Consider the following 27,829-nt stretch of genomic DNA (forward strand, 5'->3'; position numbering starts at 1 on the left):
AGTACAGATAAGGCTGCAGTCAGTGGCTAGTGTTTTATATATGAGGACATTAGATTACTGATGCCAAACATGTAAGAAGCATTTTAATGTTGCAGCTAGTTAGGTTGAACTCATTGTAACTACTTCAGGCTAAATGGCTGCTCTCAGCTAGTTTCATTTATGATCACATTTTATATATTTCCTGTTTTGTTTAAAATCTCAATATATATATTTATAGTAGTATAAGTACAGTGATGGGGTATTTATACAGTAGGTTATTTCATTTCTGGAAACATAATAGTCTACATTGTAATAAGTTGCATGTATATGACAAATAGCCTCTTTGAAATTCAATATTCTGACAGGGGCCCTTCCACTGCATAATGTAGTACATTCATTTTGATGAATGCCTACATTTTAGCTTTGTGTTTGAGAGAAATTGTAAATGCTCTTCCTGTTATGATGTCTTTTTGGATCTCTGCTGTGGTTTCTTTTAGTTCCACTACTATGTTAACCCTGGACTACTGTGTTTGTTTGAGGGCCATTAGTTTGGAATTGGGCCAATTTTTTTTTTTTTTTAACGAGGAAAATGTTACTGTTTCACTTCCCCAAACAGTAGCCGCTGCTCACTGACTGAATAATGCATTTTTGTCCCTGCACCGGCCTCTTGGTAACAGCCTAAGTTACAATACACAACAAAGGGCCCAATGTTAATAAACTTGCACCCACAACACAAGGACCTGAATACATAGGAATACCATGTACCATGATGCGCAATTACGCACGGGAGTAGAGGGATTTGACGACGTCTGTCTTGTCTCTCACCCAGGGCTTTGGATCACCATAGTTTTGAGCACGCTCCACTAACAGGGACCGTATCTATCCACGACGTCACCAGTGCAGCTACAGTCCGTCCACACCTCTTAGCTCTGAACCCTCCAGTTCTCCGTGTGCACAGGACAGGATGGGATGCTCCACCAGTTCTCAGACTTCAGCGGTAGATACAACTCGACCCAACGCTAAACCTGAGGAAAGCAACGGAGCCAGCACTACAGGTAAATTAAGAACGCTTTATTTATATGTAGTATGGTAGAAAAAAAGTTTATGAGATATGTGGGAAAAAACAGATATGTGTTGTACATGCAGTCATTCCAAGCATATTTTATGTGACCAAACTAAGTGTATTTGTAGTTTGTTGCATAGTGGGAAATTAGCACAGTGCCTATAGTGATATTTGTAAACATCAATTTTCTATGATAATATTATCCAGACAATATCTATAAATACTCAATTAAATCAATGTATTATTGAAATCATTTGTAATTGTTTTTAAGATACCATAAATTGTAATGTTAGCCTTGTAATGTTGGTGGAAAATGGTGTCACCATGGAAGTTGGTCTGGTCTCTTTACATAGAGATGCATGTTTTGTTTAATTATATCATAGTGAGCGCTGTTCTGATAAGAAGAGCATAGTCTATGTGCCGGTCAACAGTGACGTATTTTTCTGGTGCAGTATTTGGTTCCTTTATTTTTAGTGAACTCCACAGTGACAGGATGGGAAAGTTTACCATCATTATTTAACAGTAGTTTCTGGCTGTGTACTCCCTGAGAGAGACAGTGGCACAAAAGCAGATTTGGTGACAGTCTAGGGTTTCAGTAGGAAATGGAGACGCCACTGAACACACTTTGTTGTAGTGGGTCAGAGATGGCTCAACTGTGGCACAAACTAGAACATGTTTCAAGGTAAAACACTAAGTCTGGATCCTGTGTTTGGATTTTACAGTAATAAAAAAAGCATTGGAGTGTAAATTTATGCAGGACAAATATAAGGGCTTAGTTTTTGACTACAATAAATGTAAGTTCGTTGGCTGTTCTGTCAGCATGAGCATTATTTGACACTCTTAAAGAATAAGTAGGTGATAAATGGGTAAAAATGGGACTATGTCTGTGCAAATGTCTCTTGCTGTCATTCTCTCTTTGGACTACATCTGCAGCATACAAATGTATACCTGTAATCTTGCAGTGATGTACTGAGCTGAGAAAAAGCCACTGATCATGGTAAAGTGTGTCTAAGCACAAGTCCTGTAGCTGCACCGACCTCTGACCTCCAAAAAGGTGAAACGCAAAAGTAGAGTTTTCACTAAAGCTCTTAATAAAGAATCCTTTTATTGTTGTTGCCTGATGATCGCAGAGACTCAGACTCCACTTGTAAGAATCTCTTTGTATTTATCAGCCAAATGACATTGTTCCTGTTATCACTATCTTAGAGGTCACATGGAAATTTGTCAAGATGTTTTCTTACTTTTGCATATGGCTTATGTCCTTAACTTACTGCTTCTTGTTGGTTTCGAGAAAGAAGGATGACATTTATTATCCAAAGACATGTTAGTTTAACTCTCCGTGCGTGTACAACTTTAGCAAGAACCATTCGTCTGATTTATTTATTCTTTATTTAAAAAATAACAATTTCCCTAAAGTATTTAACATAAACTTTTAAAACTTATGGGCAAGCATTAAAACTGGGGTTTCCAAAAAACATTTACAATACAATTCAGCATTTTTGTTTGAAAAATATCTAAATATCATCAAACAATACTCAAAATGATACCGCTTGGAAAGGATGTTTCACATGTTTAAACTACTGAACCTATTGTGCAGGAACATCCCATTATAAATTTAATTCAAAACTTCCTTTTAGTTTTACAGAGTTGGAGGTTTCTAATGACATCAACCCTGTTTCAAGAAACACTTTGTTTATTCACTGTGCTTCTAATGTAACTGGGTTATAAGTGATTTTATGTTATAATTATACAAAATAATGTTCAACTTCAAGAGTAACATACCTGGGTAGTTAAGACTTCCATCTTCTAGGGCTCGCACTTGAGTTGATGTAAAATGTTTGTTCTTCTTCGGTGGTATTTCCATGTAAAAAGCACTTAAGACTTTGGTGATCCATGCAAATATTTGCCATGCAAATCATTCAGTCAAAAAAAAAGCTCTACAATGAAGTGATAACTACACAGTATCAGTGGCAACCTGTCCTTAAAACTGTGAACTTTGAGGGTATGAGGTTGTTAATGTTTATTAACAACAATCCACGTACTGATTAACTCTTGCTTTTTTTTTTGCTATAGTCCAATATGCTGTGCATGAAGTCTATAGCATGTCAGATATTGCCCGAATAATATTTTTGAAATATTATGCTACTAAAAATGTTATCACTTTTGCATGGCTCCATGATATCGTTACCGGTGCTGTAGTGTTCCACTATGAAGGTGTCTTACATGGACCCTTTTTAATAATAATAACTGCATTTTGTTTGGCATTTAAATGTGATAATGTTTCTTATAATTACACTAAAATTTGTCCTTCTCAGTTGTGCTTGTATGAAGGGCAATAGCATGGTACATGTTAACCACGTTAACCCTGCTAACCACTCATCCACCATAACAGGCATGCTTGTTTTAGTTATTAGTAAAATTCATCAATCAAATTGTTAAGAAATAGCATGTTATTATAGAATTCTACTGCAACCATTTTAAAGCTACAGTCAATTTTAACCATGTGTGAACCATGAATACTGTGCTTCACACAGGGGCGGCCAATGAGAATGGCAAAGCCGCTGAAGAAAGTGAAACTACTCCAGACCCCACACATACTGAGGGTTCATCTGTGGGTGCAGATTCATCTGCACCCGCAGATGAATCTGCGGCAGCTTCCACAGCTGCAGACAGCAGCAATACGGCTCCACCAGCAGCGGCGGAGCCTGAGCCTGCTGCAGCCAGTCCTCCAGCAGTGACAGAAGAAGCACCAGCAGAAGCTCCAGCAGCAGACAGTACAGCTGAGGCAGCAGCAGAGTCCTCGGAGCCTGCGGCCGAAGGTTCAGAGACAGGTAGGCCGGACTGTGCTTAAAAACCCTTTGAAGGGTATTTTTCTCTTGACTTTATTTGATAACTGACAGTATCCCAGTGAAGGATGCTCCCAGAGCTACTGTGGGTCTGTGCAGTGATCAGTCGGCACACTTGATTATTTTTACATTGAAGTGCTCCAGTTGTGTGACACAGCATTTCATGTTCACTCATGATGCAAATGACAAGAAGCCAAGAGGTCAGTGAGGTCACATCTTCATTTTCTTCTTTGTCTAATGCAAAGTGCCTTCTACTGTCATGTGGGCCACTAGAGAAAGATCATAGCCAGTTTGTCTGCACCCGTTTGACAGGAGAGTTACTTTGCATCCTTTGATTACTGCATATTATGACCAAAGATGTTATTTGTCTTTCGCTGTGGGCTAAACAGACCTTCAGTTAATATTGCAAATGATATATTTTGAGGAGTCATCCGGTACTGTCCATGCACCTACTACAACAAAAGTCAATCGGTGAATACAGTGTAATGACATAGACAAAGTCACAACAAGAAAATTTTAACACCAAACACTATGCCAACACACGTAGGGCTACAACAGACGACAAACAATTTTAGGCCTGCTGAGTCTCCATCATTTCAGGATTGAGTCACATTCACAGAGTGGACATGTCAGTTTATCCACTTCTGAAACTGTGGTGAGAGTTGACATTGGCCTTTTAGTATCCAGACCTGCAGATGGTTAAATTCTTTCAGGTTGTTAGATATTTGTATATTTAAATAAGCTGAAGCGTCTAAAGCTATGCTACCATGCTCGCATTAACAAACATTGTGATGTTTAGCAGGTATAATGTTTAACATATTAGCTTGACTGATAATTGGAATTAAACACAAAGTACAACAGAGGCAGATGGGGATGTTTAATCATTTGGGTAACCCAACCTCTTAAATCCGATTAATTGTTTTTATGTACAAATCTTTATCTTTCTAAACAGAAAAAACTGAGGCTGCAGCAACTGATTCAGAGCCCAAAACAGAGGCAGCGCCTGGTGAGCAGCACTATCATTTCCACATTATGCCAAAATGACTACACGATCCTAACCATGTTTATGCTTGTTGTGTTTCCAGCTCCCGGTGAATGAAGTGCAGCACGAATGACTGGGCACATATGTTTGTTAGAAGTGTCTTGCTTTGTTTGTATGCATGAGTGAATGTATGTCAAAGTGTGTGTCTGTTTGAAAGACATCACCTTGTTGCCAAGATGCAGACCCCTCGACAACCACAACCACAACCACAGCCAGGGTTCTTCAGTCATCACTGTGCCTTCTTTCCCCATTATTGGTGAATAACACTGTACATAGACAATGAGCTCTACAGCACTTAGTGGGTGTGTTTATTTTTCAGAGGACACAATCATTTCAGGGTTCAACATTTCTGTTTATTAACTGTAAAGACTTTTATAATAGTATATGTCTTCAACCTAATAGTCCATTCTATACTTTTCTACTAAATTATATATAACATGAAAAAAAACAAAGCCAAAATATATTTATGCAGTTATGTTTTGTTCTGGTAGCTGGTTTTGATTTTACAACCATGATTGAACATGAAGAGCTGACTCCACTGCAGATGTACTGAGGACTCAATTTAACATTAATGTGAGTTTTTAAATGAGCACAAATAAAATAACAAAGATGAGTGATTTTTTTTTCTGATGGGATATTATTTCTCAGTAGAAAGCAAAGCTATGAACTGTCTAAATTATAAACGTTACCTTATTAATCTTATGCATCTGTTTTTTTCTATTTAATATAGGATGGATACATATGTGACACGTTAGGGAGAATAAGCATTTAATTATCTAGGATTGTACCATCTGTGTTAGTCAGAGCTCTTCTTTTTACATGCATGTTTTTTGTGGGACAACCTAGTTGATGTACAGTGTCTCAGCAGTGAAATGATGTTTAAATCAAATCCTGCTGAATTAAGTGCTGCTCTGTTGTTTATTCTAAAGTTTCCCAGTGATATAATACAAAAATACTTTGGCAGTGTAGTCAGTTGGAATAGGCGCCACAGGAGAAATTATTTATGTTAAAACCTGATTATGTGGATGAATCAATTCAACACACTCATAGTTAGGTTTTCCACGGCTCATCTGGAAATACAATAAGGCTTCCATAGTACGATTACCGTTTAAGGTGAGTTGGTGGTTAAACTACAACTTGTTTGTGATGTGGCCGGCTAGTCAAGAGTCAGAGAGAGGACCGAGAACAGCAACAGCCTCAATTTCCACCAGTCCACCCTGAACATGAAAGAAGTAGAGAGAGACACAATGAGGTTATGGAAAAAGTTAAATAACTACTATGCAATATCATGCAAAAATGGACATACATACTTACACATACCAATTTGTACAGCACTGTTTTCATCTTTGTCAGATTAGAAAATTTAAATCAACGTGGAAAATGAAAAAACACCTGACATGCATGACTTATGTATAGACCAACACATATTTGTCCTTTCATTTGCACTTACTCTGGGAAGTGCAGCAACTTGGTAGGCAGCTCTGGCAGGAAAGTTACTGCTGAAAACTGGAGAGAAGACATTTGCATTATATCTACATTAGAACAAAAGCATATTGAAAAGCCAGCAGGTTAATCTATAGCTGTCTATAAAATGGATCCTATGACTTGTGGGTATGTCCTTCTAATGATGGATACAATTTTAATAAATCGTAGCCTCCACCAAAGTCAGTATCCTGTCCAGCAAAACTTGTTGGGAGGGGTTGTGTTACATCTGTGTGTCTGCATATTGGTGTACATTTACCACTCACTGGGCACTGCGGCTTCAATTACACCTGTCTGTTGTGATCCAAGAGGAAATGCCCAGACTGAGCAGCCTGTGAGAGGAGGCTGCACTTATATATTATGTCTGTCCAGCTGATGGTTAAACCTGTCCACAGTCATTTTCTGAGAAAAGTGAAATATGAATCACTGAATCTCCTCATGACCATACAGGTATGGAGCTTAAAGTGTGCAGCTGGAATAACAACAGACTTTCATCATGTTTTATTAAAATCTATTTATTAAATTGTATATTGAATTTCATATAACATCTAGGTGCCCAACTACTCCTGATAATGCAGGAAACAGATTAAGATAGAGCAGGACATGAATATAAATTGGTCAATAGAATAAAAAAAAAACAAAAAAAAAAAACCTTAAAATCATTTTTAAAAGTTAAATTTATTTTTCTACTGAAAATATAGAAAGTATAGTGCACCACTTAAAAACCAAAATAATCTATTTTAATTATTAACATCTTTAATTATTATAACGGATAATATAATAATTATAATTCAATGTTATTTTGGGGTTTTTTTCTTACTAAACACTATACAGGCCTGTATTTATTCCAATGGCTCACTCAGGGCTCCATGCACCATGTGTAAACATGACCATCAACGTAGACAATGAGAGAACTTGTACAACCCCCCCAAAGAGAAATTTCTCTTTACTTTCAATCTTCACAAACGGCAGATTTGTCTGCAGGCTAAGCACAGTTATTGGGTTATAAAGATGATATGATATGGCAGATCTATGCTGCCCCCTTGTGGCTGTTTTTAATATCCTTAGGCGATTATAATGAGGGAAAAGCACAGATGATGATTATTCTAGTCTAAATTACTGTATTTATTCTGTGTGTAGAAAACAGACCCATCACAGAAATTGTATAAACCTACTCAATTATAAATTCTTATCCCAAACAATGAGAACACAGTTATAACTTTTCAGAATAACAAATCCCAGTGAAAAAAAAACAAAAACAAAAAAAACAGCTTCTCTCAACCAGAAAGAGACAGATCAATCTCCACATCCAGACAGTGGCTGACCCTGAGATACTGCATATGACACTTCAACAATGAGTCAGCAGTTGCACATACACATTTCAATATTAATTTCAATAGCTCCACTTCAAAAGCCAATTACCTGCACATCTATTATTTGTCAATGTGCAAGGAAATGACCAAAAAAGTAACTGACATGTTTACTTACATGTCTTGTAGACCTCATTGACACGGTTGAAGTCATCTATATCCGCGAGCAGCACAGTCGTCTTCACCACTTAAATCAAAGAGTTTGTTGAAAACATTGGTTTAAACACATATGAGATGCAACTGAGATGCTGAATGCTGTGATGGTACTGAGATCTCACCGTTACTGTAGTCACAGCTGACAGCTTTAAGGATCTCCCCCATGTTGACGAGAGCCTGGGGATGGTTGTGATACATGATCATACCAGCTCAGTCAATATTAAAGTCCTGTCCTCTCAGTCAATAGAAATAACAGGCAGATGTTTGAGTAAATATCAGGCCATCTGGTGTAAAACCATCGCCATCTTTATCATCATCATCATCATATTTGGTTCATGTGAGTCTCACCTGTTTGGCCTGGGCCTGCACTCCTCCATCCACCAGCTGACCCGAGGCCACATCCAGCCCCAGCTGACCAGAGATGTACATGGTTCTATCCACAACCACCGCCTGACTGAGCATAATATAGAGGACACACACACACACACACACATCAGTTAATTTAATGTGAGGGAAACAGTTAATGATCAACCAAACAATTCACGTGTAGCATTAAACCAAAACCAAATAATCCAGATGAATTCAGCTCTGTTGTCCATTGAGCAGATTTTTCGACTTTTATTTTTGCTGATATAATTTACATATTGCTGCACCCACTCTCTTAATCTGCTTTATTTGCCCAATGATCAATGAGCACTAGTGTATTTTAGTAGAACTCACACCTGCAGATGAACATGCTGCATGTGTGCATGTACAGCACGTTAGTGTAGTGAAGACGCAGATATAGTTCATATATTTTGTTCTATATAACTGTTAAACATTACTTCTACTTACATTTAATGATCCTTAAAGTAAAACTCTAGTCATTGTCTGCTACACACATTAAGGGTGTCTCTAACCCTTAATATAATATTAAGGTTGCTGCCTACTGCAACAACTGCTTGAAAAAACACCTGCTCAAAGTGAGTAAAGGTGGATTTTCATTGAAGCCATACAAGATAAAGTCCATTCAGGCTAAACTAACTCCACCCCCTGACAGCCAGTTGGTTAAAGCAGCAACGCCCCTCAGTTAGTGCAACTGCTCTGCAAACTGAATTGAACTAAAAACATAAAAGTAAATGATGAGGCAGTTTTAATTGTTTTCTAAAAGCCAAGTAAGATATGACAAAAGTCCTAGTTGAAAGTTTTAGCGTTATTAGGTCTGGGTGTTGTATTTAACCGGACATCAGTCCTTACCTGTATATTCCCTGTCTGACAGGTGCTCTGGGTGTGTAAATTATTTGTCGACGAATAGTTTCCATTTCAAGTTTGAGGTTTGTTAGACAGATTTCTGCTCTGCCAAAAGTTCAACTCTGCCACTTTTTCATGGGATCAGGTTAATCAGGAGAGTTCACTGAACAGACCACAAAGACCGCCCCCGATCAGACATTGGACCGTCCGTGTGATCCCTGTCATTCACACGTTGCTCCTGCACAGAAGGTTTTCGGTATATACAGTTGTCTTTACCTGTACGGACCGATGGCGGCCGGGGCTGATGTGGTGTTGATGATCTTTCTGCACAGCGCGGACATGTTTTCTTGCTTCTCTCTAGACTGCAACGTGACAGAGAAAGAAGGAAGTGGCTGTGCAATCATTTGTGGAAAAAGTGGACCAGCTGAGTCCCTAAGGGCTACCGTAATGACTGGTAACCAGACACGCCGCATTTTGGGAGAACTTACAAAATAGTTTGCGCACGAAAAATTGTGGCGTTCATATTAGAAGGGTTAAGGTAGGGCAGGTGTCCTGTAGCTCAAATTAAGCCAGAAATAAGATAAAAAGCTTTTAATTGCAAGTATGGTTTTATTACTTCTTATACCTTTTTATTATTTAATACAAACAAAAGATAATAAATTAAGTGTCTCAAACATGTGCTTACATTCCACTCTACACCCTTAAGTCAAAATGTAGCAGAAGTAACAGTGAAATAAATGAAGATTAAAACTATATGGATATATACGAAAAAAGTGATTTAAATTTCCTGATAACTGTAAATATTATGGCCGATTCTGAGCAATGTCACATTTCCAACAGGGCTTTTTTTTTAAATTGTACACACAGGAAATAGTTTTTATTCAAAGCTGAAAATAGTCTATCTTCCATATTAACAGAGCTCTTACCTGTACAGTTAACGTAAGAGCATTCAACTAGATAGCAAACATAATTATAAACATGCATAGTCTAAAACACACAGAAATTAAGCCACATGTATTTGATAAAGGGCAAAAATATTAACAGCCAAATCAGCCACAATATTTAAACCAGTGTCACCAAAAAAAGAAAAGAAACATTTAATAAATAAAGTGTGAATGCTTGCGTGTAAGTTGCCAATGCACTGAAGACTTGATTTATGAAAATAATTAATGGCAAGAATGTTAAAGATTTCTTTTAAAGACGAGGTTTGATTGCATGCGGAAATACAAACCAAAACCACAAACATGATCATTCAGAAGCAGAGAAAGAACTGATTGGGTAGAGGGATCTAAAATGTCAGCTCATTTTGGCCACGTGTCTGTCAGGTTAAGACGTAAAAGTAAAATAGTGTAACAGGTCTATTTATAAGATTATTGCAACAATAAAATATTGTATAATATGCTGTAAGTATGAGCTGAACCACACTGTCAAGACTGCATATCATATCAGCAACCTGCAGACATACTCTATGTGTATTTGAATACAGTCATAATTCATTCAAAGGGTCATTATTAGCACATGGGGAAAGCTCAAAACATAGTATATCAACAGAAAAATTAAATCACAGCCAAAACAAAGCAGGTGGTTTCCTTCATGAAGTCACAAAATATGTCATTAGCTGGTTAGGAAGGGGTTTCAATTCAGTATTTGAAAACTACAGGCCAATACTGATATTTTAGAAAGAGGGAAAACCCAGATAGCAGCCATTTTTGGGATAGATATCAACATAAACAATAATTTTTGATAAGGTCCTTCGTCAGTGTTCCCTGGTGAACAAAAAAAAAAAAAAAATCTATTTTCTAATTACAGTTTCTTAACTACCACAAAGATATGTTTTGCATTTCTGTACAGATTGTTACATACTGGCATTGAATGTGCTGATCTGGACTTAAGTTCCCTTCAGCAAGGAAATTACTAACATCTGACCTTCAGTTTAATAAAGGATCTAATCCATCGAGCTGAACAGTTCCATGGAAATGTGACTTTCAGCTGTTAAAAAAAGCAAGGTTGTGTCCCAGCATGTGAAGTCCAAGGCATGAACTAACACTACAGCTTCATTTCTTAATTAACCACAACACAGCTCAGAGTCAGGATATGGAAAATAACATTCTCTCGTATAACTGTCAAAACATAAATATAACCTGCAGAGAATTTACAAAACAAACAACAAAGAAAACTTAATGCATAAAAAAAAAAATTGTCTGATGTTCAGACAGCAGACGTGTGGCTGATGCAGCGGCTCTGTTTTACTTAAGTATACATTATCTATCTATCACTTGAGGCTCTTGTCTTAATCTGACGTCCTTCTCCTGAAATGAACAACAGTCATAAACGAGTCACGCCTGGCTACTGGTTTCTCTGAGCCACCATCCACTCCACTGCTTTATATATAGTATGGCCCTATTTCTGGTTTAAACGTTCTGGGAAATCATGTTGGAGTTAGTTTGACAATCACAGAAAACATGATCATCAGACTGCTGCAAAAAAATAAAATAAATAAATCTACAGGGTTTTAACAGCTCCAGGCACATTATGATAAAAGTGACAGCATTTTGGAATTAATTATTTATGTGGGAATGAATTTATGTAGCTACCCTTGCATTTAATCCAGAAACTTGGATGAATTATTTGAGAAAAGCTTTGATTTTAAATTCATAAAGAGCAGTGGCTGATAAAGAACTGGGACAGCCGAGTCACGAGACACTCACACTGTATCTGTCAAAATAAACAGTGCAGTGGATGAATGAACAAGCCCAGAACATCACAACTGAAGACTATAAGCTCAAATGGTAATAAAGACTAATAAAATAAGTTCGGAATTTTCTGGTCCACAAACAGTTGAAAACATGCATGATCTGCACTCATTTCCATCCATCCCAACAAACATCCTCATCTCCATGTGAGGAAATGGGCTTAACTTTCCTCTGTTGTTTTTTTTATTACTCTGCTTGTTCTGCAAACAAGGCTTCAATTATTTTAAGGCATTTTAAACTTAATCAACATCATCTTGATTGTCTTTGGTCATGAACAAACCTCCCCATCTTGTTGTTTCAGTTATTTCCAAACTATAGGTTCTACATTATATTTACAATCAGAGTAAAAAGTGTAAGAAAAAAGACCACACTGCTTATATCCCCTGCTGCTAAACTAGCTAAAATGTTGACCTGGGTGTTTCCAATGGGGTCTTTGCATTATGTCAAAAAGAATTTAGTTTGGTAAAGGAGAAATTCATTTCAGATGTTTAATCATCAAGGATTGTTTTGTGTCAGGTCACAGTCTTGAACTGTAGAATCAAATTTAAGACTCAAAATGAAGGAACAGTATGTAGACATAGTGTCGAAAAAAAAGGCAGATGTGTGGATTCCAGGAGCCGAAATGAATGTCACCCAGAAAAAGACACATCTAACTTAATTCAGAGGCTAGTTAGCAGTCAGCTGGAACTGCAGTCAGCTTCTGACAACAGCAGTAGGGTTGTCTTATTTCCTCTGAGTTACCAGAAAAGAAGTTTTGTAGTAATGGTTACTTTGGGAAACCCAGACTAGAAGGGGAAGGCATTGAGGAGGAAAACTCAGAAGTTCTGCTGTCGTCTCTTCTTGGCATCCATTGCGTCCAGGATGGGCTGCCTCTTGGCGGTGTAGCGCTGTCGGAGCTCCTCTATCTCCCGCTCCATCATGGGATCCAAGGCACTGAGGCGCATCTGCAGCTCCTCAAAGTCCAGGTTCTTCAACTGGGTGACAACACACAAATAAAAACACAGATCGTGAAGAGAAGGGTCATGTTGGGGATAATACTATAACAACTGCTTCACCAGTGATTATTACAGTTAAAGGACAAGCATATATTAATTTGGTCAAAGTATACCGATTTCAATTCTGAATAACTTGGTTTATTGCAGCAGAGTTTACTCACAAAGTCAAAGTCTCCATCCTGAGGAACCTTCCAGTTGTCAGGAAAAACGTTTTTGGATTGGATGCGGTAGCTGGGCTCCTGCGGCTGGTTGTGGTTGTAGTTCTCCTGCTGCTGGGCTGCCTTGTTAGAGTCTTGCTTGTCAAAGTAATCCATGAAGGATGGGCGTATCGGCTGCTGGGGGGTGGCGTGTCCTGTGGAGGAGGAAGAGGATGCTGTTATCACACAATATTTTAATTTCCTGTTCTGTTGGTTTTAGAGCAAAAACAGTAAACATGGATGAAAGCTTGGGATTTTGTGTTTCTATAAAGCATGTTTGGAGTATGTTTGAACATATTGAAGTGTCAATGCAATAGCATCTTACATAAAGTCTTGATATAAAACTGTGTGTGCTCACTTCTCATTGATCCCTGGTCTTCCTCCTCCTCTTCATCATCACTGTTGATGACCATAGTGCCCAGGTCTGACTCCAGCATGGTGCTGCCATGTTCAATCATAGTCTGCGCTCCATCACTCATGGTACTTGTGGCCCGCATAGTCCCTGCACCCTCTGAGCCCGACTTCACCATAGTGTGAGAGTCTACCTCCGTCTCCTCTTCCTGGCAGACACACAAGACTATTACACATACAGCCCGTCTACTTGATGCCTTTACTCGAACAACATCTCAGCATACGTACAGAGTTGTCGTCCTCCTCCTCCAGTTCTCTCTGCTGCTCCTGCTGCCTCTTGGCTTTCATCTCCATGGCTTCCGTTATCAGGTCTCTCAGGATTGTGACTGGCTTGGCCTGGCTAATGAATGGGTGCTGGATGATAGAAAGGAAAAAAAGATTATTGTGTGCACAAGGTTTTACCACTTTGTGATGAGAACAAGAGTTCAATGTATGCATCATTTACAGTGTAATGTTTACAACAATCAGGCCTTTGATTGTGAAATTTTTAGTTTGAATGTTCTGCTGTTTGTATGTTTATATCTATGCATCTGTATATGTCTCCCTGTCTTCTCCAACCTGTAGGAGCTGTGTGGCAGTTGCTCTCTGCTCTGGGTTTTTAACCAGACACTTCTTGACAAAGTCTGTGAATTCATCTGACCAAAGCTCAGGTTTTCTGAATGTTGGGGGAGGGTTAGTGGGGATCATGAAGATAGCCTGGAGGGATACAGAGAGGTTGCATTGAGTCAATGAAAATAAAGAGAAAAAGAAACTCAAATCACAGTTTTACAGCAAACTCATTCAAGCACTTGTCTTTATTTAAAAACAACAACAAAAAAAAACAGTCTATGTATACACTCACTCTCATGGGATGGATGTCAGCGTAGGGAGGCTTCCCCTCTGCCATCTCTATGGATGTGATGCCCAGGGACCAAATGTCAGCCACACAGTTGTAGCCAATCTCCTGGATCACCTCTGGGGCCATCCAGAAAGGCGTACCAATCACAGTGTTTCTCTTTGCCATTGTATCCTTCAGAGATTCAAAAAATAATCATTATGAGCTAAGGGAATCAGATTAAAACATTATATTTTCAAGAAACCCTTTGATGACAACGTTAACTTTACTGCCACTAATGCAAATCATCAAACATAAGTAATAATGCTACCGTTAGCTGTCCGGCTACTCCGAAGTCTGCCAGTTTTGCATGTCCCTCAGTGTTGAGAAGGATGTTTCCTGCTTTGATGTCACGATGGATCTTTCTCATGAAGTGTAGGTATTCAAGACCCTTCAGTGTGGACTTTAGAATGGTGGCAATTTCATCCTCTGTCAACTGATGTGACAAGGAAGAAAAAACCATAAGAATGAATTTAAATATTACTGTGTAATCTAAGACTAGGCATTAATTACTAGATTTTTTTAGTGCAGTAATTTTGCTTGTCATGTCATGTACAGTTGACCAGTAAAGTGCATTTTTTATTCAACAACCTATTCTTTCTGCTTTTTATATGTAAGGGGATTGCCAATGTCTCACCATTATATCAACAGAAAAAAATGTCAGCAGAAAAATAGAGTTTGCAAAGTTCAAAATTATACGACATATAATTTTATCTGCTTTGCCTAAAACATATCACAGAATTTATAAACTGAATCGTAATCACTAAGATTTTAGACTGGTCATACACACACAACTGTAACCCTGTGTAAGTTCCCACCGTCTTGTTACGCAGTCTGATGATGTCAGAGACAGAGCCGGCGCCGCAGTACTCCATAACAATCCACAGGTCTGTGTTCTTGAAGTAGCTGCCATAATACTTCACTACATAAGGGCTAAGAGGAAATGCACATGGGAGTGGTCACCAAAAGAGAAGACAGAGTTTCATTTAGAGCTAAAGAGCAGAAGTGAGAAAACATCACACTGTAGGTCAAGACACTGGAGATGCTGAAGTAACTAATGATACTTTGGCAGTTGAGAACAATGTGTATTATCTGATCATTATATTGAAATCAGGGATCAGAGGAAACGTGTGTTGTGTTCCCACCTGTCACATTGCTGCATTATGGAAATTTCTTTGATGATCTCCTGCAAATCAGACTCCACAGGAACCTGTTTAATGGCCACCACCTGGCCTGACTCCTTATGAATAGCTTTGAACACACTGCCATAGGAACTAAACACACAGACACACACAAAATTAAGTCAAATCATCTTCACAGTGCATTTATTAGTTGACATTACTATCATATTAACACATTTAACAATAAGAGATATGTATCTTAACACAGACTGTTGTGTTAACACATAGTTTCAGCAAATGCCACATAAAAATAGAAAGGACGAGTAGTTGTGCCAACATTTCTTACCCTTCACCAAGTTTCTCTAGAACATCAAACACTTCCTCTGGTTGTTTGGTCAAACTGTCCTCACTCAGTTTTTTCAGCTTGCTGTAAAAATGGAACAATTCTTTTGTAACTTGAATATAAGAGTGTAAAGTAAACTACAACATGGACCATAGGAGCATCTGAAATCTGAATTTGAGTGACTCTTAACACTTACAACTAAATTAAAAACATGACCAGTTAGGGAAAATTTACTGATACACAAAATCTGTGTACATTTTAAACAAACACTGGGAAGGGATTGTATTGTACACAGTCTTAACACAGTTAGCCCCTGTATTTCGTCGTTGTTTGTTATTATGTGAAGATGTTTTGGGCGTCGACATTTGTATCTTCATAAAAGGAAAAAGACGTTTTAGTACAAATAATGTTAATAAAATATTGTCCAGCTCTGATTTTTTTAAAATTCTTAACTTGTAATACTCGTGTATCTTACAAGCAGGTGTGAGACTGTTTCTACACACACACACACACAATTCATTCATTTGTATTTAATGGCCAAATAATGTGGGATAGATCCAAAAGTTAACAGCTATACAACCATGAATCGGACCAGAAAGCCGATTAAAGGGTTTAATACTGGGCTTGTGGTTTGAATGGAGAGTGGCATCTAAATCAGGTAAATCATCTAAACTAAGGCGAAAGTTTGAAATAAAACCGGCAAAGCTTAGTGTGTTAGCACCAGCTAGCTAAGCGACAACTACCGCCTACGTTAGCCTTTGAGCTAGCTAGTTAATAAGCACGTTTCAAACCAGGCGATTATGTACAAACCTTTTAGGCGCAGACGACTCCATAGTGTACAGCTTATAAAGAATAAAAAGGCAACCGACGAAACGAAAGCTATGATAGTTGTGGGGCCAATAGTCAAGATGTGAACATTGTCGACAGCGTCGTTGTTGTCAAAAACTAGGAAAGGGCCAGCTGAGTCTTCGTCCGATGATAGTTAGCTTGAGCTACGGCGTTACCACAGCGCCCTCTGCTGGGTCGGAGTGCAAAACAAAAAACATCACAACTTTTGTCCTTAGAGCCGGAAAAAACACGAAAACGCCAACAAACAAGCAAATATGATTATGTATATAGATGAGAATTTGTCATATAGCCTCATTATTAGCACTATCTTGTTAAAAACCTGAAATACGACAGAGAGTCCTCTGACCAATCACAAGCTAGTTTGCTATGAGGTTGACTGGACGTTTGTACGCATGTGCGAGTAGACGGTGTGTGTTAACAGTTAGCTAACGTCCTAAAACAGTAAGCTGCCTTATATTTGATCTTTTCTCTTTGTGTATTTGATACTTACTATACTTACATGACATTTTTAGATCCCTTCATCAACACCCGTGTTGCTCACTGTCTCTACCGGCTGTCAAGCATAACCGTGTCGGTGCCGCCATGCTTTTTGTGTGTTAGCATGCTTTAATTTAACGACACAGATGTGACGATGTTTTATCTGCTTTTCCTAAAGGATTAAAATGGACACACAAAAAGATCTGCAGCCGCCTAAACAGCAGCCTATGATCTACATATGTGGAGGTATATAATTTTATATTGCTTGTTTACAATACTTACTTACGTTACTAATGCTAACAATATTACCAGACTTCTTTTAGTACAACCTTTAATTTACATCTATTATATACTCTTACTAATACTATAACTACTTCTATATTGGGTACTAGTAGCACTGCTACTGTTTTACTTGACCAGAATACTACTACTCTTTGCAAGTATTATTGGTTTCTAACAGCGTTGTGTCATACATAGAGCTTTTTGCAGACTACACTGGACTGAATCACAAGAAACCACAATTTAATCTAAAAACACATCCAGTGCAATATACTAGTTCTGCAGTTTGTCTATCAGTCTTAAAGGTGATTTTTGTAATGTTTCTCCTATTTTTAATTTCAGAATGTCACACTGAAAATGAAATTAAGGCCCGTGATCCAATTCGATGCAGAGAGTGCGGCTACAGGATCATGTACAAGAAGAGAACAAAGAGATGTATCCTTTAAAGCTGTGCATGTGATGTGTGAGTGAGTGAGTGAGTGAGTGAGTGAGAAGACCATATTTATTAGATTTAATTTTTTTGGTAATTGACTGATTCCATCCCGAAAGTGTAAAACATTATTTAACTGACAGCCACTTTTGAGATTGGTAATATGTCAGTTACTTGTATAAACCTAGTATTATATAGTATCAAAATTTCCTTGACTTTTTGATATCAGTGGTTGTTTTTGATGCCCGATGAGCTAAAGGAGAGCAGCTGTTTTGATTATTGTTGTGCTATTTTTGTAGTTTATGACCATGTAAATAAATAGACCTTGCCTGGTTTGATACTTCTTGATGATGATTAAAGCAAACCATGTTCATGTCAGTAGAAACAGTGCTGTTTTTTCTTCTTTTGTTTTTGCCCAAGAGTGATGGATGTAAATTTTACTCAGTAAAAACATGTTTTTCACTGATCCTGACTGTTTTCACTGATATTTTTAAGCTAATTCAGCAGGTTCCTCTGTTCACTGAGATGTATTGTTTTGCTATTTGTCCCCTCCAAACAACACATTGTGCAACCCAGGGTACAAACAGAAAATGAAATGTTAATAAACATTGATCTAAATAATGTATATAGAAATAGAAAATCAATGACGAAAATAATATTCATCTAAACTGAATGAAATGTCACTCTCACTGTGTTGGTTTTATATTAATTTTAATCATAATTAATTTTATTTGAAGTTGGTCCTTTCTTTAAGATTTCTACTCCTACAATTAGCAAAGCTCAGTGGAACGTTCTCCAGAAACAGCAGAGAGACAGGAGTTAAATGGCATGTAAAAGGCTTTTATTTTTTATTTTAGTTTTAAATTTGATGTAAACAAACTAGCGAGCCAACAGCAGAAAAAAAAATCGAAGGAAAGGAGAAACATTAGGCTATATATTTTTATTTATAATGTTTGGTAGAGCACATTCTTGATGAAAACTGTAACTCAAGGGCCCTATAATAAAATAAATAAAACTACATTTTTAAATGACTTAGTAATCTCCCAGTGGCAATAAAAAATACAAACAAATTTTCCATTTCTTTTATTTCTTCTGTGAAGCTTTTATATTCTGGTTTTAGAGTAGTTGCCAGGCAACTATGAGTCGTCTCTTAGATGAAGTGGGTTTTGTACAGATAGACAAATAAAAAATGTGTTAACCCACTGTTTTCTCCTATTTAAGATGTCTGCTGTAACAATTAGTAAAATACAGAAATGCTGGATACAGGTGGATTTTGTTATTTTTGGTTAGACACAGGTTATCTGTTTATTGGCTTTATGCTAAGATAAAGTATCTGTTCATAATCTTTAACGTGTCCTCGTGGGAATAATAGGCTGCAGGTGTTTTGAATAACATAAACGACGGCTCTGCTCTATTCAAACACTCAGGAAGCCCGGACAGTGTGACGGGGAAGCAGGACTCACAGGTGCAGCTAACTTTCCCCCCAGAATATAGCATTAATCACAGCTTCACTAATTTCATCCGCGTTTCCCTCACTCGCCTAGTCCCCCCCATGTAGGATGCAAGAGAAAACTCGAGGAAACAAGTTTTAAGAGACAAGACACGTCCTCTAATGTGAAGCGACCAATCACAAACTGATTTCCGATAAAAGGGGCGTGCCAATCTAACATCCAGGAACTCATGCATCCTTGGTTTTCCTCCTTCAGGAAACGACCTCGCTCCTTAGAGCAGACGTTTAGCTAGACCTTTGGGACATCCTTCATCAAGGCGGACCACGACGAATTTCGAGTCTCCCAAGGACTGAGAAACAAAATAAGGGAATTGGGATTCACCTTATGAGTTTATGCCAGTCGGTGGCGTCACAGCTGACGTCTCGCTGAAGGGGGCGTGTCCATCAGAAATCCCCCAGCCAGGCTCGGATGTAGCTGCAGCTCTGGGAGGGAAAGGCAAGGAGGGAGGAAGAGTGTGAACACTGCGGAGGGAGTGCAGCTATGGGGAACACACAGGAGAAACCTCCAGGCGGAGGAGGGGGAGGCAGACTGGACACGGCCACAGCAGGGAGTGGGACAAGAAGCCGCGATACAGGCAGTACAGAAAAGACCCAATCTCAGACAGCTCCAGAGAAAGGGTTCGCCAATGGTACTCAAAGGCAAAACAGCCCTGCTGGGGGAAAAGAGGAGCAGGGCAGACCTGCAGTGGACACAAGTTACTTGGATGCTCCTGCTGGGTCCCTTCCTCCTCATCTGGCACGGCTCAAGAATGAGGGAAACCACCTCTTCAAACATGGCCAGTTTGGAGACGCCTTGGAGAAATACACCCAGGCCATTGATGGATGTGCTGAAGCTGGTGGGTAAAATATGAACAGCTTGTTTTCCTGTTTGCCTCATCAACAATTTCATTCAAGGAGAAACACATCTGTTAAATTAACAATATTAAAACATGTATGACAAATTCTTGTTCTTAAGTCTTATGAAACCTGACATCACAATATACAGGACCAGGTCAGGTTATTTAGTGCCAACTAAGAGTTATTAATGAAATGAAATCACAATGTCGTGAAAAATAAAAAACCTAAGATAACATTTTTGCATAAAAATGACACATTATTATTTAATTATTTTAGTTGTTGAGTCTTTTTTCGGACGATTGACTAAATTGATGAATCAACTCAAATCTTTAAGATGCAGTAAGAACACAGGTAGTCAAAGATATAATAATCATGTTATTGCATACTGAGTCTTATACATTATTTATGTACAGTACCTGTTTTGAGATCAACTCTAGATTATAAATGCATCTAATGGAGAAATAACAGATAGGTGGCACAGAGACAGACAGACGGCCTCCTGAATCATCTGTGTGTTTTTGCCCTAAGGATATCAGATAAAAGTTGACTCAGAGTGTTATTTGACTCCATACTCCACAAATGCATTATGCCACTGCTTGCCATGCTCCACAGTTTCCTGTGTTTACCAGATCACCACTGTACATTATAATTCAAGCACAACAGTGAAAGGTACAGCACGAATTCTTCATTTTCTTGGTCATTGGTAAGTTGTGAATGTAGTGATTAGTCAGAAGTCACATGCTGATGCATGAGGCATTTAGGTAAGACTGGATGTCATGCTGCACCTTTAAGAGTACTCAGCCAACGTTTACTCTTGTGGCTGGCAAGCTGGATGGCGTTTTTGCAGCAGTGGCAGACCAGACTAGAGTTAATGCGCAGCAGACTTAACAGAAAGATGTTTTGCACCTGACCACAATGTGTGATGATGGTTTTTATAAATACAAATGTAAAGGAGTATTAGCACTATTGATATTAGTGTCTGGGCAGCGTATAATGACTTATGCTCTGCCAGCGGTTGTGAAACTGCAGTAAAGAAAATGACTCTCCTAGAGGGACTGATCACACATCAATCTGTGCACCATTCACCCCCTCAGCATCTCTGGAGAGTTTAATGTCTTTCTAGTCAGTAGCACTCAAGGCCAAAGGCATGCTGTCCTACCCACTGAGCATACCATCTTATTTTTAAGAGCTAAAGTGTTAGATTGAGTGACTGGAGCGCTTGTTCAGTGTCTGGTCTTTCATCTGAGTGGTTATTGTTGTTCCCCTGCAGGCACCGATAGTCCAGAAGATCTGTGTATTCTCTACTCCAACAGAGCCGCCTGTTACCTGAAGGATGGAAACAGCGTAGACTGCATACAGGACTGCACCAAGTATGTTAATGTGTGTTTCTAGCTCTGCATGAGTATTTACGTACATTTTTTGTATTTGTTTATGTATAAATTTCAAACTAGTTTTTTGTCAGAATCGCATCGCATTTCCTTAAAATTGTCCAATTTACAGTGGATATAAAGATTTTATGAATCATAATCAATGCTGCAGAAACAGATCACAATCTTTTTGTATTTTACACATTAGTGTGTAAGGTTAGCAGCAGCTAATGTAGCTTTGAGAAGACAGGAGGTTGCTATTGTGCCTGGAGAAAATGGATGTTCACTTAGTAATTAGTTCATATTGCTCTCTGTGTGATTTGCACAGACCCAGCAGCTCACACAGTAAGCTGCTCAGCTTTTTCAGAAATCTTTTATACAATGATAAGCAGAGATTGTTCAACAGAAGTGTTGGGTGTATGTGGTTTATTTTTCATCAGGCTGCAGGAATCTCTCGTTCTGAAGGCAAATACTCATTCACATGAGGGCTTCAGATCAGCCCACCTGTGACACAATGTGCAGGTGTAGATGGTTTGATCCTCTGTCTCTAAATCTCTCTGATCCTCTTAGGGCTTTGGAGCTGCAGCCCTACTCCTTGAAGCCCCTGTTACGCAGAGCTATGGCCTATGAGTCACTGGAGCGCTACAGAAGGGCCTATGTGGATTATAAGACTGTCCTGCAACTAGATACTGGGATTCAGGCAGCCCATGACAGCATCCACAGGTCAGTTCACCTCAGCTCAAATCAGATTGGGAACAGTAGCAGCTACTTTCTGAAATATGTGCCACCACAGTGCCATGAGACAACTAAGACAATTCTTACTGTCTTATCATCACATAAGGTAGAGTCTACAAAGGTGGCATAATGAATTAAACTAACACAAATCCTGCACTTTTAAAACGCTTATATCAGGTTAACCAAGATGCTCATTGAGCAGGACGGGCCTGAGTGGAGAGAGAAACTTCCAGAGATACCTGTCGTCCCTCTGTCTGTCCAGCAGCAACACAGAGAGAAACCGATCAGCATTGAGCTGGCCCAGGCCCGGGCCGCCAGGGCTGCACAAGAGGAAGGCAAGTGACATCACTTCCTTTTGTCAAGAAGTAGTGTGAAATACTGAATTGTACATTTAAAAACCAAACACACATTAAGTGTGTATTAACACCTGGTTTCATTCACAAGCACACATACAACCTGACAGCATATACAATCACAGCACCCTGTGTAACTGTGATGTACTCGTTTTCACAAAGAGGTATCCAGTTAGGACACTGAAATTGTATGAAATCACAAGGCAGCAGCTGCAGAAGTTGGTCAGGCAGTCAGTGAAGGCACTGCTGCTGAGAGACTGTGTGTATCTGTGTGTGTGTGTGTGTGTGTGTGTGTGTGTGTGTGTGTGTGTGTGTGTGTGTCTCTGGATGAAACATCAATAATGCAGAGGAAAAGATGATCCCCACAGTGTAGTGCTGCTGTAATGGAACAATCCAGGTCAGGTTTCCTGCAGGCTCACACAGACGAACAGACTCCACATGTATCATATATTCAAATGCATTTAAATAAATGCAGCATAGTATACTGCTATAAAAATGCACACAAACACAAGTAAACAAACTGCTTCATTTGTATTCACCACATAGAAATTTCAAACCACAGGGCGTATACAGACACATAGACAAACACATACATAAACGTTTAATAGCTGTGTACACAGAACAGGGCTAATTTCAGAGTAGCACACTGCTGTTGCTGGGGAAACAGATTAGAAGTGGCTCAACCTGTCAGTGGTTAACACCTCATATGTTGGTAAAATACTTTTTTTTTTGTTGTAGCAGATATGGACCATTTTATTTTTATAAAGTATAACATGCCATAAGATAGCAATGTCTGCAATTCTGAAAATAGACTGTAAGTCCTTAAAGCCAAAAGAAATTGGAGATTGTGGAAGCAGTTCAGTCTCAAACCAGGTTAGTAAGTCATTGTGACCACAATCCATGTTGAGTTTGGACTAATAAAAGAAACTCCTCTTGGAACGTTTCTCTTAAAGTCAGCATCACTTTACCTATTGCTCTCTAAACTGACTGGCATTCTCATAAAAATTACTTCAAATGGTTCAAAAGTTTATTCATCCATAAAAACATGGAAATTATACAGGGCTCCCATCCTAATCAGCTAACACTGATCCAAAACACAGGAAATAAATACCCAACTACAGAAAAAACATCCTAATAATAAGTTTCATATAATAACATTTTAAATATGTTTTTCTTATGATTTAATATTTGTTGAATTGTGCCACAGAAGGACTTGAGCTCATTTACAGTCCCACTCCCCTGTGTAAAAATGTGAGAGAGCATGGTGCTTTAAATATCTGTGTATATTTTAGCACTGAGCTGTAGTTCAGCTCTTGTTGTTGCTGAAATAAAAAAAATTTATTATTCTACTAACTCTAGTAACTGTTCTTGCTTCCCACCTCTAAAACAAACGACTTACTCTGCTGCCAAATATTTGACATCACACCAGGTCCATGGTTTATTAGTGTATGGTTTTATAGCCCAAAGACAGGGAAACTGGAAAGACTTGATATTAATAGATGGTTCTGGTACTCGTATTTTTTGGTGGTGACTAGACAGGAGTCCTTGGGTTTTGTTTATTTTTTTAGCTATAGAAGTGAAGTGAAAGTGACTTTGTGGCTAAGTATGGTGACCCATACTCGGAATTTGTGCTCTGCATTTAAACCATCCCAAAGTGCGCACACACAGCAGTGAACACACACCCAGTGGGCAGCCATTGCTGTGGCGCCTTGGGAGCAGTTGGGGGTTCGGTGCCTTGCTCAAGTGTCTCACCTTAGTTGTGGTATTGAAGGTGGAGGGAGCGCTGGCTATTCACTCCGCCCCACCGACCGTCCTGAGACTCGAACCTGCAACTTTCGGGATACAAGTCGGACTCCGACTATCCATTAGAATAGAAGACAGGTGCTGTGTGTTAACAGCCTTGAATCAGTCGCCTCATCTCACTAGGTAAATTTAGACTGTGTATCAATAATTGGGTCGTGTCTGTCTGTGTGTCCATATGTGAAACTATTAGTGTTTGAATGCCTGTGTGTGTGTGTTTGTTTTTCATTAAACATAGTGGCTTTCTCAGCACAGCAGAGTGCTCGGTAAGCAGGACATGCCTCCTGCCCTCTGGCCCATTCAGACAGCTGCTGACAGGCTGATGGATTTATTGTTCACTGCAAATGTCTGTGTATTCAGTTGATGGGAAAAGCTTCTTAAAAGATAAACACATTCAAAACAGTTCGCCCTAACATGCATCATATTACAATAACCTCCACTGACAAAAAATGAGCTCTTCAATAAATGGAATTCAGTCATATTGCCATTGAAAATGATATTGCCTGTGTAATCGTACTATATGACCGTATTGTCTCTTCTTTATTTCAGTATTGATTTTTTTGCTAAATTACATTTTTCCATCAACAGCTAGAAGGAAAGAGGCCCGCTTTACTTTACTGAAACGGGAAGGCAATGACCTGGTCAAGAGAGGACACTTCCAGGAGGCTCTGGAGAAGTACAATGAATGTCTCATCTTAAAACCTGACGAATGTGCGCTCTACACAAACAGGTATAGATCAAGCCACCCTAGCGAGCAACTCAAAGACTAGCTTGTATTGTTTACAATATCTGCAGCTTCTTACAGTGCAATACAAAAGTTTTTGGCCCAAACAAGCTTCATTGATGAAGCAAATGCATCTCTCTTGTTCATCCTACCAAACCAACCATCAGTAGAAATATTGGTAGTTTGTTCCTCAAAAGCATAAATTATTATATTTTGGCTCTTTCCTCTTCTTCTTTGCTCCAGAGCAATTTGCTTCCTAAAACAGAGTCGCTTTGAAGAAGCTAAACATGACTGTGACTCTGCTCTGCAGCTGGAGCCGGGCAACAAGAAAGCCTTCTACAGACGAGCCCTGGCTTATAAAGGTTTACAGGTCAGATGCATACATAGATTCTTTTGAAGATGTGTTATTGGAAAGGTTCGCACAGCTAATTATTGATATTGGCTCTATTCATATCTTCTGTGTGTGTGTCTATATGTATCTGTGTATGATCTGATTTTTAGGACTACCTGTCTGCCAGCACTGACCTCCAGGAAGTCCTACAGCTGGACCCAAATGTTCGGGAAGCTGAGCAGGAGCTTGAGGTGGTGACAGGCTTGCTGAGACAGAGCCTGATGGACAATGCCGCACATACGCCCAGAGTAAAAGATTTAAATGCACTCACACACCTCATGAAGACTTAATTGTCTTTGAGACGCAAAAGTTTAAAGAGACTAACGTTTGTTTTTTTTTTCCCAGGTGTGATAGCTCTTTGTTGGTGATACGGAGGCTGAGGAATGGAACAGGTGTGGACACTGTAGCAATTCAGGAAGAAAAGGACTTTTAAAGCCATCGGTGTGAGTGAGTAAGTAAGACCTTTAGAAACACGGAAGTGACTGGCATTAAGTCCTGGGATGAGCTCCATGGACAACCAGCTTTTCAGCTCTGCACCATCGAGCGAACCACACGAAAACACCTGAGTACACAACCTTACATAATGGGCAGCCAAGTTACAAAAGGCTAATACAAAGGTACTTGCGACCTGCTTGCACTATAAAACATTCACATTAGGATATAATGTACTGTATATAGAGATTGATGTAAGAGGCTGCAGAGCCAGTTATTTGTGAAAGGAAAATGGGGAAAGAGAGTGTATGTGTGCCTTATTGAGATTTCTACCAGTTAGAACAAAATACGCCAACATTAGTTTTTTGTTTGGTTCCAACATGAGCTCATGACAAAAGGACTGACAGAATTCATTTAAACGCATTGTATGTTGAAGATGCATGTTGTACGTGGAGATAAGGAAGGCACAGAAATATTTTAAAAGGTCAAAAGGTCACTGTCTGGTATAAATCCAGGGTTCCAGCTACTTCAGTACATGGCTTTTGTCAATGTTTACATGTATTATCATGATAGCTGCTGATAAGCCAACAACTTACTATAAAACATCCTCTCCATTGCATACTGTTGGTAAGTGCTTTTGAACAGATAAACACTGCAGATTTATTATTAAATGTTATTTAATATTAAGACGCTCCAAAGTGAAGCGTTATGACCTAATTTGAATTTAAGGTGGTAAAAAAAACTGAATTGATACAATTCAAAATAAAAGTTCATAAAATCTTGAGCTAAATTTTAAAGTCTAAAGGTATTTTTATTTATAAGGCTAGGGCCATTTGAAAGATCTTCCATAAATATCCAGCTACTACAATTAGGGTTACAGGGAATCATGTACTGTAAGATTAACTGTAGGTCTCAGGTTCAGTTTTGAATGCAACTAAGATAACTGTGTGTGTTTGTGTGTCTATAGGTGTACAGTGTTTAAATTTTACAAGGCTTCTGCTGCATCTGTTACAACTAATATCTCTGCGCCCTTCCAGCTGCAACAGGAACTCAGAAAGGAGGTTAAAAAAAAAATCAAAGGCATTAATATCACAAAACTATTTGTTTTGTGTTCATGTACATAACTGGTCCAAAAACTAATGCAACAAGGTCAAGTCAGAGATTCTGCCTCAGCAAAAATGATGTGGGCTGCTGTAGTTGGAGCCCCCCCTTAAGAGCACTGCCGACAGAGAAGGAAGATCTCTACTCGGCTGAATGTTACCACTTGAAATAAATATTGTCATTAAGGTCAGCTAGTTTTTTTTCTTTCACACACACACTGAGGGTGCTTCTCCACTCTGTTTTATTGTTTTATCCGCCTCTGCGTTTTACTGCAAATGCAAAAAATGCATCAAAAATAATAATTGGCGAACTCTCCTATGACATCACGCTTTTAGAAAAATAAACAGCAACTCTACCAATTAAACAGATTCATTTACTTGTGCAATACGCTCCAAAATGTGAATCTTTGTATAGCACAATGTGCCACAAATATGACTTAATTTGTACTTTGTAGTAAAGGTGTATTAATTCAGTTTATCCAATGCCCTTGATTAATCTATTTTCCTTTTCCCCCTTGTTTTCTAAATGAAAGTGTAAAATTAGCATAAATAAATACTTAATACTTGCTATGAGGCTTAAGTGTTACAAACTCTGCTGCTTAAAGGAATGTATGCGCATGTACTGTATGTAAATAGTTTGAATGTAAATAATAAAGTGCAATGTGAATGCTTTAACGTGCCTG

At 38.7% G+C, this 27,829-nt stretch overlaps 5 protein-coding genes across 9 annotated transcripts; 3 read left to right on the top strand and 2 right to left on the bottom strand.

Annotated features, from left to right (window-relative positions):
- The first annotated feature begins 687 nt into the window (after window positions 1-687).
- On the top strand, window positions 688-5,378 carry LOC113126969 (cytochrome c1). Of its 2 annotated transcripts, XM_026301138.1 has the most exons (4): window positions 688-1,034; window positions 3,577-3,873; window positions 4,841-4,894; window positions 4,974-5,378. In XM_026301138.1, the coding sequence occupies exons 1-4, from the start codon at window positions 944-946 to the stop codon at window positions 4,985-4,987; spliced, it is 456 nt and encodes a 151-aa protein (XP_026156923.1). In that variant the 5' UTR covers window positions 688-943; the 3' UTR covers window positions 4,988-5,378. The 2 variants fall into 2 exon arrangements, with proteins under 2 accessions (XP_026156923.1, XP_026156922.1); XM_026301137.1 differs by having other exon boundaries at window positions 4,841-5,378.
- Window positions 5,222-9,578, bottom strand: rida (reactive intermediate imine deaminase A). Of its 2 annotated transcripts, none has more exons than XM_026301139.1 (6): window positions 9,445-9,578; window positions 8,287-8,392; window positions 8,061-8,115; window positions 7,901-7,969; window positions 6,381-6,436; window positions 5,222-6,147 (listed from the first exon to the last, which is right to left on the bottom strand). In XM_026301139.1, exons 1-6 carry the CDS (start codon window positions 9,570-9,572, stop codon window positions 6,091-6,093), a joined length of 471 nt encoding a protein of 156 aa, XP_026156924.1. In that variant the 5' UTR covers window positions 9,573-9,578; the 3' UTR covers window positions 5,222-6,090. The 2 variants fall into 2 exon arrangements, with proteins under 2 accessions (XP_026156924.1, XP_026156925.1); XM_026301140.2 differs by lacking the exon at window positions 9,445-9,578 and adding an exon at window positions 9,175-9,358.
- A 907-nt stretch (window positions 9,579-10,485) lies between these two features.
- Window positions 10,486-16,828, bottom strand: stk3 (serine/threonine kinase 3 (STE20 homolog, yeast)). The gene is made up of 11 exons (XM_026300550.1): window positions 16,673-16,828; window positions 15,866-15,946; window positions 15,544-15,672; window positions 15,217-15,331; window positions 14,670-14,834; window positions 14,366-14,533; window positions 14,083-14,220; window positions 13,753-13,878; window positions 13,472-13,673; window positions 13,078-13,268; window positions 10,486-12,895 (listed from the first exon to the last, which is right to left on the bottom strand). The coding sequence occupies exons 1-11, from the start codon at window positions 16,693-16,695 to the stop codon at window positions 12,737-12,739; spliced, it is 1,497 nt and encodes a 498-aa protein (XP_026156335.1). The 5' UTR covers window positions 16,696-16,828; the 3' UTR covers window positions 10,486-12,736.
- Window positions 16,829-17,077: 249 nt separating this feature from the next.
- polr2k (RNA polymerase II, I and III subunit K) lies at window positions 17,078-18,520 on the top strand. Its single transcript, XM_026300402.1, has 4 exons — window positions 17,078-17,152; window positions 17,367-17,434; window positions 17,810-17,902; window positions 18,127-18,520. The coding sequence occupies exons 2-4, from the start codon at window positions 17,374-17,376 to the stop codon at window positions 18,147-18,149; spliced, it is 177 nt and encodes a 58-aa protein (XP_026156187.1). The 5' UTR covers window positions 17,078-17,152; window positions 17,367-17,373; the 3' UTR covers window positions 18,150-18,520.
- A 1,104-nt stretch (window positions 18,521-19,624) lies between these two features.
- Window positions 19,625-27,804, top strand: spag1a (sperm associated antigen 1a). 3 transcript variants are annotated; one of them, XR_003295307.1, is made up of 9 exons: window positions 19,625-20,243; window positions 21,515-21,614; window positions 22,182-22,334; window positions 22,524-22,681; window positions 25,088-25,229; window positions 25,467-25,593; window positions 25,725-25,862; window positions 25,960-26,231; window positions 27,014-27,804. XR_003295307.1 is itself a non-coding variant. In XM_026300421.1 (8 exons), the coding sequence occupies exons 1-8, from the start codon at window positions 19,889-19,891 to the stop codon at window positions 25,963-25,965; spliced, it is 1,179 nt and encodes a 392-aa protein (XP_026156206.1). In that variant the 5' UTR covers window positions 19,625-19,888; the 3' UTR covers window positions 25,966-27,804. The 3 variants fall into 3 exon arrangements, 1 of the variants encoding a protein (XP_026156206.1); XR_003295308.1 differs by having other exon boundaries at window positions 25,534-25,593; window positions 25,960-27,804; XM_026300421.1 differs by having other exon boundaries at window positions 25,960-27,804.
- Window positions 27,805-27,829: the final 25 nt, after the last annotated feature.

Source organism: Mastacembelus armatus, chromosome 11 (genome assembly GCF_900324485.2).
Source record: "Mastacembelus armatus chromosome 11, fMasArm1.2, whole genome shotgun sequence".
In the NCBI taxonomy this organism is placed as follows: Eukaryota; Metazoa; Chordata; class Actinopteri; order Synbranchiformes; family Mastacembelidae; genus Mastacembelus; species Mastacembelus armatus.